General features: G+C 30.5%; 1 protein-coding gene across 1 annotated transcript in view; it reads left to right on the top strand.

Annotated features, from left to right (window-relative positions):
* LOC107451997 (synaptotagmin-12) overlaps positions 1-12996 on the top strand; it is a 150209-nt gene that overhangs the window by 112496 nt on the left and 24717 nt on the right. The window contains exons 3-4 of the mRNA XM_043042166.2: positions 2311-2527; positions 10713-10854. Coding sequence (XP_042898100.1) covers positions 2311-2527; positions 10713-10854 — 359 coding nt within the window. The remainder of the gene's footprint in view (positions 1-2310; positions 2528-10712; positions 10855-12996) is intronic.

Below are 12996 nucleotides of genomic sequence, written 5' to 3'. Positions count from 1 at the left end.
GCCATTTCTTACGAAATTTATCTAACAATCAACACGACTTATTTCATTCAATACTAAGTAATTTGTTATACTCTAATCTCATAATCATAATTAATACTAAGTAATTTATTATACTCTAATCTCATAATCAATTTACCTTCTTCTAATCAATACGACGTAATTTCTTATAATACTTAAAAAAAATTGAACTCAATTTGATGGAAAAGGAGATCTACCAAATGCAACAATTTTACCATCGCTGATCTAAATCGAATCCTAACTTAGTTCATAACTATTTATTTCCCAAAATACAATTAAAATGAACTCGATAAAAAATTATTAGTTCTTTTTGCACGTTTATTTCGGAAAGATCGTTCTCACAAAATAAAATTATTTTGTATAAAAGTAAAAGAAAAAAAACCGCCAACTACAAAAATTTCGTTATTGCAGCAAATCAATAATTATAAATAATAAAAAAAAAACACGACTGTCTAAATTCAATCTTAAGAAAAGTTGAGCGTTAATTTTCGTGAAATACCAATCAAATAGTCATTTATTTGTCTTAGAACTTTTTTCCAATTACATCAGTGCACTATTTCGTTTTCTAGTTTCGCTTGAGTTGTCAGATTTATCACCATTTCCTCTTAATCGATTGATTCAGTATAGTATGTACAAAAGCCATTTCCTTAAGTCTTTCCGAAAAAGATTTCTTAAGGTACACAGATAATTCTCTATTTGGATCTAAAAAGTCAGAAATTGGTATTTTTCGATGTCTTTTCAGGGTCTTGGATTGTCGTTGAAAATGTCTGAGAGCTTTACTTATGCTGAGGAAATTGCTTTGCATTTCTTTTTTTGAGAAAAAGACGGGAATAGTCTATGCAAAATAAATAAGCGTTTTAATAGAAAAGAGAAATGGTTAAAGCTAAATCGAATCGATTACAGATCGACTAAAATTGAATTCATTTCGATGTTGTTTGAAAACGATTATTTTGATTAAAATGTTTTATTTAATAATGTTCTAGTTTCGAAATACTACTTTGAGTTTACTTTCTTTGTTTGATATAAAGCCGTGTATTCATCTATGTCATTTTTTTTGCAAATATTTATTTGGGTACCTGCAAGCGACGTCACGCTTTGGTAAATCGTGGCAATTGTTAAGGCTTTGGTACAGCAGCCAATCAGGTATCGACACACGCGCGTGACGTCGCTTGCAAGAATCGAATTTAATCTGATCCGAAAAAAGATTCAGCGTGATAATAGATCGAGATTAATAACGTTAACGCGCCAAACACAACCACGTAATTAAGTCCAATCGTGTGATTTCAGCTGTTTATTCTTTCATTACCCAATTCGAGAAGAAGAAAAATAATTTGATGAATTATTTTTAAATAAAGAAATAAAGTACTTGTAAATGAAGTTTGGCCGAAACAGTCAAATGAGGGAGGCAGGCGAAAAATCCACAATTTCATGACCGACAGCAGGCATGATTTTGTTAATGTTATAAGCATTGCTCACCGCCTTTAGTTCCCAGACAGCCACCATTGATAGAATCTTGGTCCTGCATAATGACAGTTCCGTGTGTTGAACACTGTCGATCATAAATGTCAAAAATATATTAAGTTTATTGAATAAAAAATATTGATAGTAAAAAAAAAATATTAAATCCGTAATCTGAATTGAAATTTGAATGAAGCTATTAAAACTAGTCTTGAATTCATTATCGAAAAACAACCACCAATCCATTTTTGAGAAATAACTTTGTTTTGAAGAATGAAATTCGACCTTTGCCATGATTTCTCGAATTTTAATTATGTTTTCTTTCTTCTTACCAACAATCGTTTTACGACGCCTAATGAGTAAATGCTAATCACTTCATTTTTGACGAGTCCCGCAGTGGACTGATCGTAAGGACACGGTTCCCAGTAGAACACCGAAGTGAAGCATCACTGGCTGCTGTCAGTAAGCGGGTGGGTTACCTCTTTGATCAGCCTGCGTAGGGACCAAGGGTGTGTGGTATCGGCCTTCGTTAAACTGTTCTACCGCAAAGTGCTCAACTTCGTACGCAGATTAGTCTGGGCACCAAAGCAGGGGAGAGATCCCCTCTGCAGAGGATCGAAATTGCGATGGCATCTCTTCGAATCATCCTCGGGGATGTTTGCCAGACCGTCGCCAATAGTCCATTGTGCAGATCTAGTGTGACGTAAATAAAGTACCTACATACCTATCATTTTTTATGAGGTTTATAAAAATAGAGTTTAAGGGAGGTGATTACAGAACACCCTGTATTTTATTTCCAATTTGCTTATTTTAACATTTTTGTCAATTTTTCAGTCGTATCCACCTCCTGGTTACCTTCCAAACAATCGGCAAACCTTCATACCCCAGCAAAGTTTCTCAGACACGCTCAAGTCAGTGCAAGTACAGGGTGTGCCAAAACACAATGTTCCACCCATACCTCCACCTCCAGCATCAGATCATCCTTCTCGAAGATTTTCACTAGACATGGCCCGGCGAGCCAGCATTGACACCGAGCTTCCAGACATCCTATGTGAGTTCATCTCTTTGCTTGATAAAAAATAAATGAAGGATTTAATGGTAGAAGATTCTTAAGTGATGTTTTAATACATTTAAAAGTTTGGAAAATATTGTAACAGCAGTCAAATGTTTACTGTACACTTTTTCCTACTAAAAACTGTTTTATTTGATGAATTGATAGGGGGAAAAAAGTTTCCCTGGCATTTGACTATAATATGTTATTAAGGGTGATTATTGAATCTCTTTTAATAAGGAAAACAGAAAAGCCATCTATTAAGTACCTTTAACTCGAAGCAAAGCTATAATTTTAAACTACGTGTATTATCTTGCCGTATCTGGTCTTTAAAACGAGAAAAAAGCTCAAATTTTTAAAAAATTATGAAACGTTCTTAAAAATCGCCAATTAGGCTAGATTATACATCTTTGCTGAAGATTATTAAAGTAGACGAATAATTCTCATTTTTTGCATATTTTTATGAACCAGCATTAGATTAATTGTTTAAATCTCTAAATTTTAAATCAGAAACGCAGCTCATTCTAACGAAATGGTAACTTTTCTTCATACTGATGTTTTGCGTCATTTTCATAAGTAGCGATGAAGGCGCTAACTAAAGATAGGCAAAACTTAACCTAGGACTCATGAAAAGCTATGGTAAACAGAGAACAGTAATAAAAATAGCATATTATTCGCTAAAAAAGGGCTACAGAGTCTTCGATAAACAGCTTTAAACCCAAAGTTTAGTGCTTTTATTTTATTTTTTTAGCATGCCACTCGGTACCCTCTACTAAGCTCTTCAAAAAAGTACCGAATAAAGAATATCTTTGTGCTGCCGAATAATAAATAATTTAGAACATAACATAATTAAAACGTAAATAGTACAGTTAACAGAGATCGTTTCAATACTATACATCAGGGTAGAAATAATGATGATTGAAATTGTTATAGTGCCAAATTCTCAGACTGTGACGATACTGTTAGGAAATACTGTTTTGCTACAGTAATATTTTTGTGTCTCATCATTGAATGATCGTGTTTGTTATTTGTACTGAAAGTATCGGCTGATCTGTGTTTTTATATACTGTGTCTTACTTTATAATAATAGATATGCTATTTCCAGATGCATCAAATTTTAAAACATTTTCAAAATGTGACCATCGTATTCATGTGCCTAAAATTACGTTTTAAAGTAAATTTTTTATGTATTTATAGTTAGTTTATTTCGATGAAAATTTATCACATTCCATGGCATTTCATTCACAATCTATTTTTTTTTATTAATTATTTACCAATTTTGAAGTATACGCTGTTATTCATTCAAACCGTAATAATAACAAAACGTTGCATTTCAAATAGACTGAATATATATTGCTGAAGTTTTTTTTTCGCTGTACGTTGAATGATTCATTATATATANCCCCTCCTTTGCAGGAGTGGGGACGTGAACTGTTATCAATACCAGCCTACCTTTAAATAAACCTGTTTAGAACGTATGATGGCTTAAGACTGCATTATTTTAAGCTAAATACAACACTGATAACAGGGTTGTAGCCCTGTTATTACAACCGGATTATTACTTATATATATATATATATAATAACAGGGCTACATCCCTGTTATCATTGTTGTATTCAACTTTAATAATGCAGTCAAAAGCCATAATATGTTATGAAAAGGTTTATTTAAAGTTAGGCTGGTGGTTATAACAGTTCACATCCCCACTCCACAAGGGATGGGAGGGGTGGACAAATCTCCGGATGGTTCCGGCAAATGTTTATTGGAACACGTTAATCAGCAAGAGACATGCGAAAACCATCGGTCCCGCATTAAATACTTACTGATTTTGATGTAATTAGGTTCCAGTCGCACATACCTTTGTAACTCTACGCATTATGGAAAATCATTTAATGCTTCCTAATATGGAAGCGAAAGAGGGACAAGATTCTAAAAATGACTTCTCCTTTGAAATATAAATCTAATTATGATTCAATGGTATGTTTTCAGCCTTGAAGTCCCAAAATAGAATTTCCACATCTATTCTTTACCAAAGACATTTTATGAAAACGAATGAGTTTTAATGTTGTTATTAATACAAAAGTATTTATAATTTTTGTATTACATATATACATACAGTCTTACATAATAAATATTTACGAAAAGGCTACAAAATAATTTAATCCCTGATAGAATCTGATTTGCTACACAATTAAGCATCTGCTTTGAGATAAATGCATATTCCATTGCAACGTTATTTCCCGCAAGATTTAAATGAAATAAGTAACCCATTTAGTTATTCATACTTTTAAGTTTAAATTCACCGATTCAATAACATATTTCCTTTTGAACTATTTAAATAAGAGAATGGATGAAGCATCTAAAGTACAAAGACTTTCCAAATTGAAGTGGCTTTTATGTCAGTCAATTTGAATAATCAGTTAATTTTGAATTTTGATTCCATTGAAAGTTTATGATTGAATTAACATATTTCTATCTTGGAATAGATGGTTTCCTTTATGTTACTTCTTCCATACACTTTAAAAACATTTGTTATCGAAAAGGAAATGAATAAAGTAATTTATTTATCTTTCCAATTATTACATTAATTCATTCTTTCACTTTTCCGTCAAAATGAAAGCAATAAACTAACATGCCAAAAAAGTAGCAGGTCGAAAAGATGGAAACAATTTATATTTTACTCTAAGAATCATGTTTATTTCTCAGTCTATACACCAGATGGCAATACCAGACTTTTTATATGTTTAGATATGTAGTTAATTTTAAACTTGATGTCACCACTTACGTCGAGATAAGAATTGACCTAATGATGATTAATTAACCTAATTACTTAAATTAATCAATTTAATAATTATTTTTGGAAATTAAGCAAAAATGTATAGATTGTATATACACTTTATATAATTTTCTTGAATAAATAAATTAACACTTTTCTGACCGCTTTCTTCAAAATTATGCAACCATTAAGGGGTAAAATAACTTAGAAGTTCCTTTTTTTTTTTTTTAAATGCACTTCTTTATTTTTTCCCTAGAGGCAGACAGTCATGATGAACTTATGCATACATAAATATTAGATACCGTGTGTCAATATAAAGTTCAATAACATATACAGTAGTCTCTCGGCAAAGCGTATTGTGGTTAATAGGCGAACATTTCTGGATTCAGTGTTTTCTAAATTTTAGATTTTTGTACTGTTTTAAAATTTTAATCAAATGTTTTGATTTGAAAATTGAAACTTTTAAAATTTTTGATTGAAATTAAAAATATACATATAAAAGCTGCATAGAATTTATAATGATTAGAAGCATAAGGTATTAATTAAATTTTAACAGATTTTTTTCATTAACTTAAAACATGCAATACAATCAGAATATTGAGATATTTAGAGATATTTATGGCGANCTGTCATTTGGCGAAATTTTACTGTAACTTTAGTTTTTAGAGAAATTTTATTGTAATAATTTTACTTTTATCTCCGCATACCCCCCTGGGGTGGATCGGAGTTCAACCTACTTAATTCCTTACTGCCAATGATAAACTTTAAAATTAATGTCATCATTTAGAGCAGGGGTGGTCAACTTACATGAGGCCGCGGGCCACAATTAAAAACACCAGTCAAGTGGCGGGCCACAACTTTAGCAACATTTTATAAAGGATTATGTTTTAAGGCACATTAAATACACTTTATATAATTTTCTTGAATAAATAAATTAACACTTTTCTGACCGATTTCTTCAAAATTATGCAACCATTAAGGGGTAAAATATCTTAGAAGTTCCTTCTTTTTAAAAAAAAAAATGCACTCCTTTATTTTTTTCCTAGAGGCAGACAGTCGTGACGAACTTTTCCATACATTAATATTAGATACTGTGAATCAATATAAAGTACAATAACATGTACAATAGTCCCTCGACAAAGCGTATTGTGGTTAATAGGCGAACATTTCTGGATTCAGTGTTATCTAAATTTTAGATTTTTGTACTGTTTTAAAATTTTAATCAAATGTTTTGATTCGAAAATTTAAACTCTTAAAATTTTTGATTGAAATTAAAAATATGCATATAAAAGCTGCATAGAATTTGTAATGATTAGAAGCATAAGGTATTAATTGAATTTTAACAGATTTTTTTCATTGACTTAAAACATGCAATACAATCAGAATATTGAGATATTTAGAGATATTTATGGCGACTCACAAACAATTTTTGTTTTAAGAATCATATATTATAATGGAATATCAATATACTGTTAAATTTATGATACAATACAAGAAAAGCTTCATAATAGTCAAAAAATTCTTACCATTATTGAATAAAACATGTAATTAGTATGCTTATAAGAAAGCACAAAATTATATAAATCAAATAAATAAATATTCTGCAGTATTAAATTACTAATTTATAATATTCTACATAAATTGAAAAGTGTTGACGAATTCATTCTTCTACGATGAATTTAGGTTTAAAAAAAAATTTTAAAACATTCGTCTTATGAAAGGTAGTCGTCAAAAGTTTTACAATCACGGTTAGAATGATTTATCCTATTTACTATATTCATTAAATTCGCTCCTCTCAAACTTAAAGTTACTTCGATCATTTCCATTTTTCCCCAATGGAAAAACTTTAATTCTGAATGGTCTTGTATATAAGGCTTTCGCTGATTCTCAGTTTTCTATCACAATTTGGACGGAATTTTTGGCTACCCATTTTCGACAAACGATGATGGATTTCCATTTAACGCATTCTTCTAATTATAAAATTAGGGTGAGTTTGAGTAAGATAGGTATATCTGCAAGATGAGAATGCCCCCACAATTCCTAGTTTTTATATCATGTTGTAAAAAAATAGTCAAGACATTGAAGATAGGTTTTACACGCCCCTAGTGACAGGAATCCTCCAGAACGGAACCCTCTAGAAAATATAAACTTGTGGAAAAAAAGAAAATTCAATTATTTTATCAATTTCGATTAGATAAGATATAGACCACTGGTCACCGAACTTAACTCTGAACTACCATTTCGTTTTTAAATCTTACTGTGGGCTACGAACCAAAAGAAGAACCATCTTTAAAAAGAATAAATAAGTAAATAAAAAATTTAAATTTGGTTTATCAGTTGAGTAGAGAAATCAAGATTCACCGTCCAGAGCGTTAACGCGATCGACGTTCTAACGAGCTTCGCCATCGACGGTTTGGCGATCACTGGTATAGCAGACACTGTAGTTACAGGTTTAAAAGGTTACGAGGGAATTAAGTTATGTGGGGAACTAAGTCCAATTTTGCATGTTTGTAAGTAACTGTATATGACGTTATTCATTTTTTTAAAAAAAAAAAAAAAACGATTTATTNGGGGGGAGATAAGGACGCTGGTATTGGAGTAAAATGAAACGTGCCAGTCTCACCAAAAGAAGTTTTTAAATCACTGTGATGCTCATTTCGAAGTCCTACTCATATGAAATATAAAACACAAATACCATTAGAAGTCATTAGGAATTTCGAAAAAAACCTCGATTTGAAAATAATGATAAAACCAAAGGAGCGATTTGGTTTTCAAATCCATTGTCTCTATTTAACTTTATTTTTCAAAATGAGTCATTAATCTTCTGCAAAATAGTATCATCTACAATCTTAACAAATGTAAATAAAAAAAATTGACTATTTATGTTCGTGTCAACCATTTTTTGTTGCTACCGTCTTTGACTTAAAGTGGAAGTAGATGTGGAGAGGAGCTCTTGGCATATTATTGTACTTACAATTATAGGTTTTTTCTGGAACAAACATTGAGACTGAATAGTTTCATGAACGAAGCTTGTCAATGCATTATGAATAAAAGTTAAGTACTTTTTAAAAGGACGCTATACAATGGGAGAAATTTTCCATTGCAAGTACCTTTCACCTCCATAAGTAATTTAAAATTTAAAGAATGGAAAAAGTGAGTTCAAGCATACCTAGAATAAGAGAGGAAATTTCAAATTCTGAAAGGAAAATTTTAAAATATTAGAATAAAAATTAATTCTGAGAGTGTAAATACTAAAAAATTAACTCTGAGAGTACTTAGGATAACGCAATGGGGGAAGTTCTTTTCCAATAATTTGTATGAATTTAGATATCCGAAAGAAAAAATTTCAGCAATTGAATCTTTATAGCATACTCTGGATTTGTCTAAACTCCTTCTTGCAAATTTAAAAATTCTGAATAACTTATAAAGGAGAATGAAAATTTGCATTAAAAAATGTCTTGCGTGGTATAGCATTCTCGCACATTTTTACCATAAATCGTGAACTGAGATAAGGTCACTAGTATTTAATTTGTGATTTATGTGAGTCATTATGTGAGTCACTATCTTCAAAATACTGTGTAGGACGAGTTTATTAAAGACTTTCATAAATACCAATATATCAAAATTTCCTTTTGCATATGAGTTAAATTTCTTCGTAAATCATTCATTAAAAACTTTGATTATATAATTTAGTAAAATTCATTCGTTGTTTCCATTGCACAGAGGTTCGTTTCGATTGGAGATGAATAAAGCAGTTCTTAAAACCTCAAAAATTTATTCTAAAGTATTGAAATTCGTAACAAAGAAATATTCACAAAATTATACAGACATTTGCAAATTCGTAGCGCTATATTTTGTTATGTTTTAAGAAAATGTTCATCCCCCCCTCCTACAATCACATTAAACATTATTAAAATAATGTCTTCTATTAGGACATCGAAATGAGCACCCTTCTCCTTCCCGTGATATTAAGATAAAACATATTCATTTATGCTTATTTAAAATTCCATTCAATTTAATAGCGTTAAAGCTCCGACGCTCTGAATCACGCACATTTGACTCCAGGCACGTCTAAGTGAATTGTTGTTCGAGCTAAATTTAATTTATGATGAAATCAGAGCAGTTGCGTTATCTATTCCAGCATCAAAATTAAATATTGCTCGAGCGACGGAGTACGTGATGTACCTGTAGGTATTTTTAAAGGTTTATTTAACTTGGATGCATTTTAGTCGCGACGCACACTTTTAGTCGCCTTGAATTTCAAATGAAAAGTTTAACTTATATCGCTGCATATTCATTTCGAAGGGAAAGTAATATTTTATTAATCATACAAATATGATGGAAAATAATTTTTTCATAATTTAACTCTTGTTTTAAATTAATTAATACATTATAAAGCATTCGATCACTTTTTATTGAAGACTTCGATAAAAGGTGCATTTCATCACTAATGCAAAGTTCCTTTTATCAAACAATATGTAATGAAATCCTTTTTTACTTAATATAATCTAAATACAATAGGAAATAAGATTGTAAAATAATCTTATATTTAATAATTAGCTTACTGCGTGTTATGCGTCAATATATTTTGTTTTCTGCTTGCATGATATTTTTTTTAACAGATCTTAGATTCTTTTGTATCACTGATTTCAAATCTCCAACTAGTTTCCCTCTCCAAACTCTATTCTTTTAAATAGCATTTTTAGTCCATTTTTTGTCAAAATATACAAGTTCAAAAACGTTATATATTACAGTAGGTAGCAACAAAAATCTAGGAGCACATTACCAGGTTTGAAACTGCCTCGGAACCCATGCACAGAAATGCCACCATACGCGGTTAGAGATGCTTCCTTATAAAGCGCTGTTTTTTCGTGTGCCCCTGAAGCGGTCATAATAGGTTTAAGCGCCCCAAACCGCACACAACGATATTTCCGAACATTAATTTCTGCGCAATTTTAATGATGAGGATGCTTCCCAACTTCCCTAGAAGTTTGTCGCAACATTTATGCACCCCCTTTTATATATAACGTTTTAAAACGTGTACATAGACTAAAAACGTCATTTTAAAAATAAAGTAAATTTACTAGCTTATGAGCAAAACTAATTTCAGATTTGAAAACCGTTAGTCAAATCAGGCAATATCAAGTATTTGCATCAATGCAACAAAAAATTTGTCCCCCAGTGTAATCAATACTCTTTAAATAGAAGTTATTATATTGTATTTAGTAATACTTTTATGTGCAGTTAATATTTTATATTGTTATGCATACTTTGTACTAGTTTTTTCCATCTTTCGATTATTTCGTCCATTTATTTCTGATTTAGATAAATTTTATTCTCATTTATTTATGCATTATTCGGTTTTATTTATTTGTATAAAAATGTGTTTTATTCTTGTCTTCTGAAAAGCTGTCGAAGGAGGAGGTTCCTCTGCAAAGCTTCAAAGAGCTATGTCCTGTGATAGCGTCTGTTCAGATACATCAGTTGTGTTGGACACGTTAGAATCTCCAGCTCATAACGGAGAATTAGAAGTATCATTAGAATATTTAAGGTAAGGAAAAAACACATTTTTCTTGTTATTCCCACTATCTTTTTACCTATATTATTATTTGGGTAATTTCCTCGCGGCGATTTCTTCAAAATCTAGGCGAGAATAAGAACTGTTCACAACTTCTGAACTAATCCCTCTAAAACGACCCCTTTAATATATATTTTTAGAATAATATTTTAAAATTGAGAAAAAATATATGCACATTAGGGGTCGTAAATAACTATTTTAGAGAGGTACGAGCAAAAATGCGAATGAAATCTGATCTGTATTTCTAATCTGTATTACATATATATATATATATATATATATATATATATAAGTTCAAAATATAGAGAGAACGTGGAAAAAATTACAAAATAATAATAAAAAAAGGAGAAAACTATTAAATAAGAAAATAAAAAATAAAAAAATTAAAAAAAAGTTTTTCATTTTTTTAAATAAAAATTCGAGAAAAAAAGATATAATCTCTTCATCAGCTTACACGATTATATCCACAAAAAGGAGTGCTTTCTAATATTGCATCAATACAGCCGAAGCAAAATATATCAATACAATAGTGTGAGGAGCACTGAAAAAAATTTTGAAACAAAATAGAACACATTAAGTAATAAATAACAAATAAAAAGCAGAAAATAAAATGTAAAGAAAATCAGAACAAAATACAGAACGAAATCAATAAAGTGAGTAGCAAATTCAAATGAACTTGCACGTACTTGAAAATTTTCAAGAATGATTTAAAATATTTTTGTAATAAGATTGCCAGATTACAAAATATATTAAAATAGAAACGCAAATTGTGGTAAAAGCGTAAATAGAGGGATTTCGTTTTATAGCGCATTCTTACTGCAATACTGAAGCGTGTGTGATTTGTTAGTTACCAAGAATCGGCCCGAAAATGAATGCGTACAAGGTAATATTTTACTGGATAATTTAGAAATATATAAGGTCCCTAAAAAATTGCAGCTGAATCGGCACCCAATATATTAAAGTTTAGCATAAAAGACAAAATTCAGATCAGCTTTAATTAAAAATTATTTTGCATTGCTTTATGAATTATTTCTAAAATATAGGCATGGTGCTCTAGATTCATATCCTTATATTTTTTTAAGTTAATAATATCAAGAAACATCTCATTCTGAGTATCTTAATATTTTGAAAGTTCACCGTTCTATTTATATTGGAATGTAACCATATCCAACATTTTTTGTTACTTCTTTCACTGTGTATCAATTTCAGTAATCTACTGTCCCAAACTTTTCGCCAACTTTCTGTTATGCTTGTCCAGTCTTGCCAACTAGATTTCATTGAGAAGGGAATAAAAAGAGAAAAAAATACATTTTGACCTTATTTCTTTTCCAGTTCTGTGATATTCTTTGATATGTGAGGTGATTTCCTGAAGATTTTCTAGCAATTTATTTGTATGAGAGGATTTTCTGAATTTGGCAAGGGAATAGAAAAACATGTTTTCCGTCCGACGCAGTTTATGGATTTTTCTCAGTGGATTAGATTGGCACAAAATTGCGATTGAAAACTAAAAAAACATGTGTTGAAACATGCAAATTATATTAAATTAGAAATCTTATTTTTTTTCAAATGGAAACACGCGAGGGAATCGTTCCGTCAAAAAATAAATTTGATATAATTTAAGTATGTAAATTCAAATTTGATCAATTTATCCTAAACTAAATATATTGTAGAGCAAAAGTGTGATAAAGTAATTAAAATTGTTTAATTTACTTTTTTACTGTAAGCGTCCTAGTCTAATTATTTAATCAAAACTCTGAGGATAAAAACATAAAACGTAAAAGAGAAATGTTGAAAATATTGTGACAAAGAAATAACTCACTGTTTACGGTCAGCGTCATAATTGGATGTCTGCAAGTGACGTCATAATACGTAAATCGTGGCATTTGTCGATTCAGAAGCTAATCAGGTTCGACACACGTGTACGACGGTATCCAATTAAATCTTGTTTAAATCACATAGTTAGGCGTAGTCTCGCTTCTTCTCGAGATGCAAGTAGCCGATTGTGTTGCAGTTCAAAAATCATTAAAAGGTAATTCAACAGTGCCAGATCTGAAAAAAATGTCTGATGTGGTAAAATTGATCTTATCCAATTTGTAAAAGCGAGCTGTAAAACAC

This window comes from Parasteatoda tepidariorum, chromosome 4 (assembly GCF_043381705.1).
Source record: "Parasteatoda tepidariorum isolate YZ-2023 chromosome 4, CAS_Ptep_4.0, whole genome shotgun sequence".
Classification (NCBI taxonomy): Eukaryota; Metazoa; Arthropoda; class Arachnida; order Araneae; family Theridiidae; genus Parasteatoda; species Parasteatoda tepidariorum.
The sequence above is the reverse complement of the archived record's forward strand: the minus strand, read 5'-3'. Positions and strand labels throughout refer to the sequence as shown.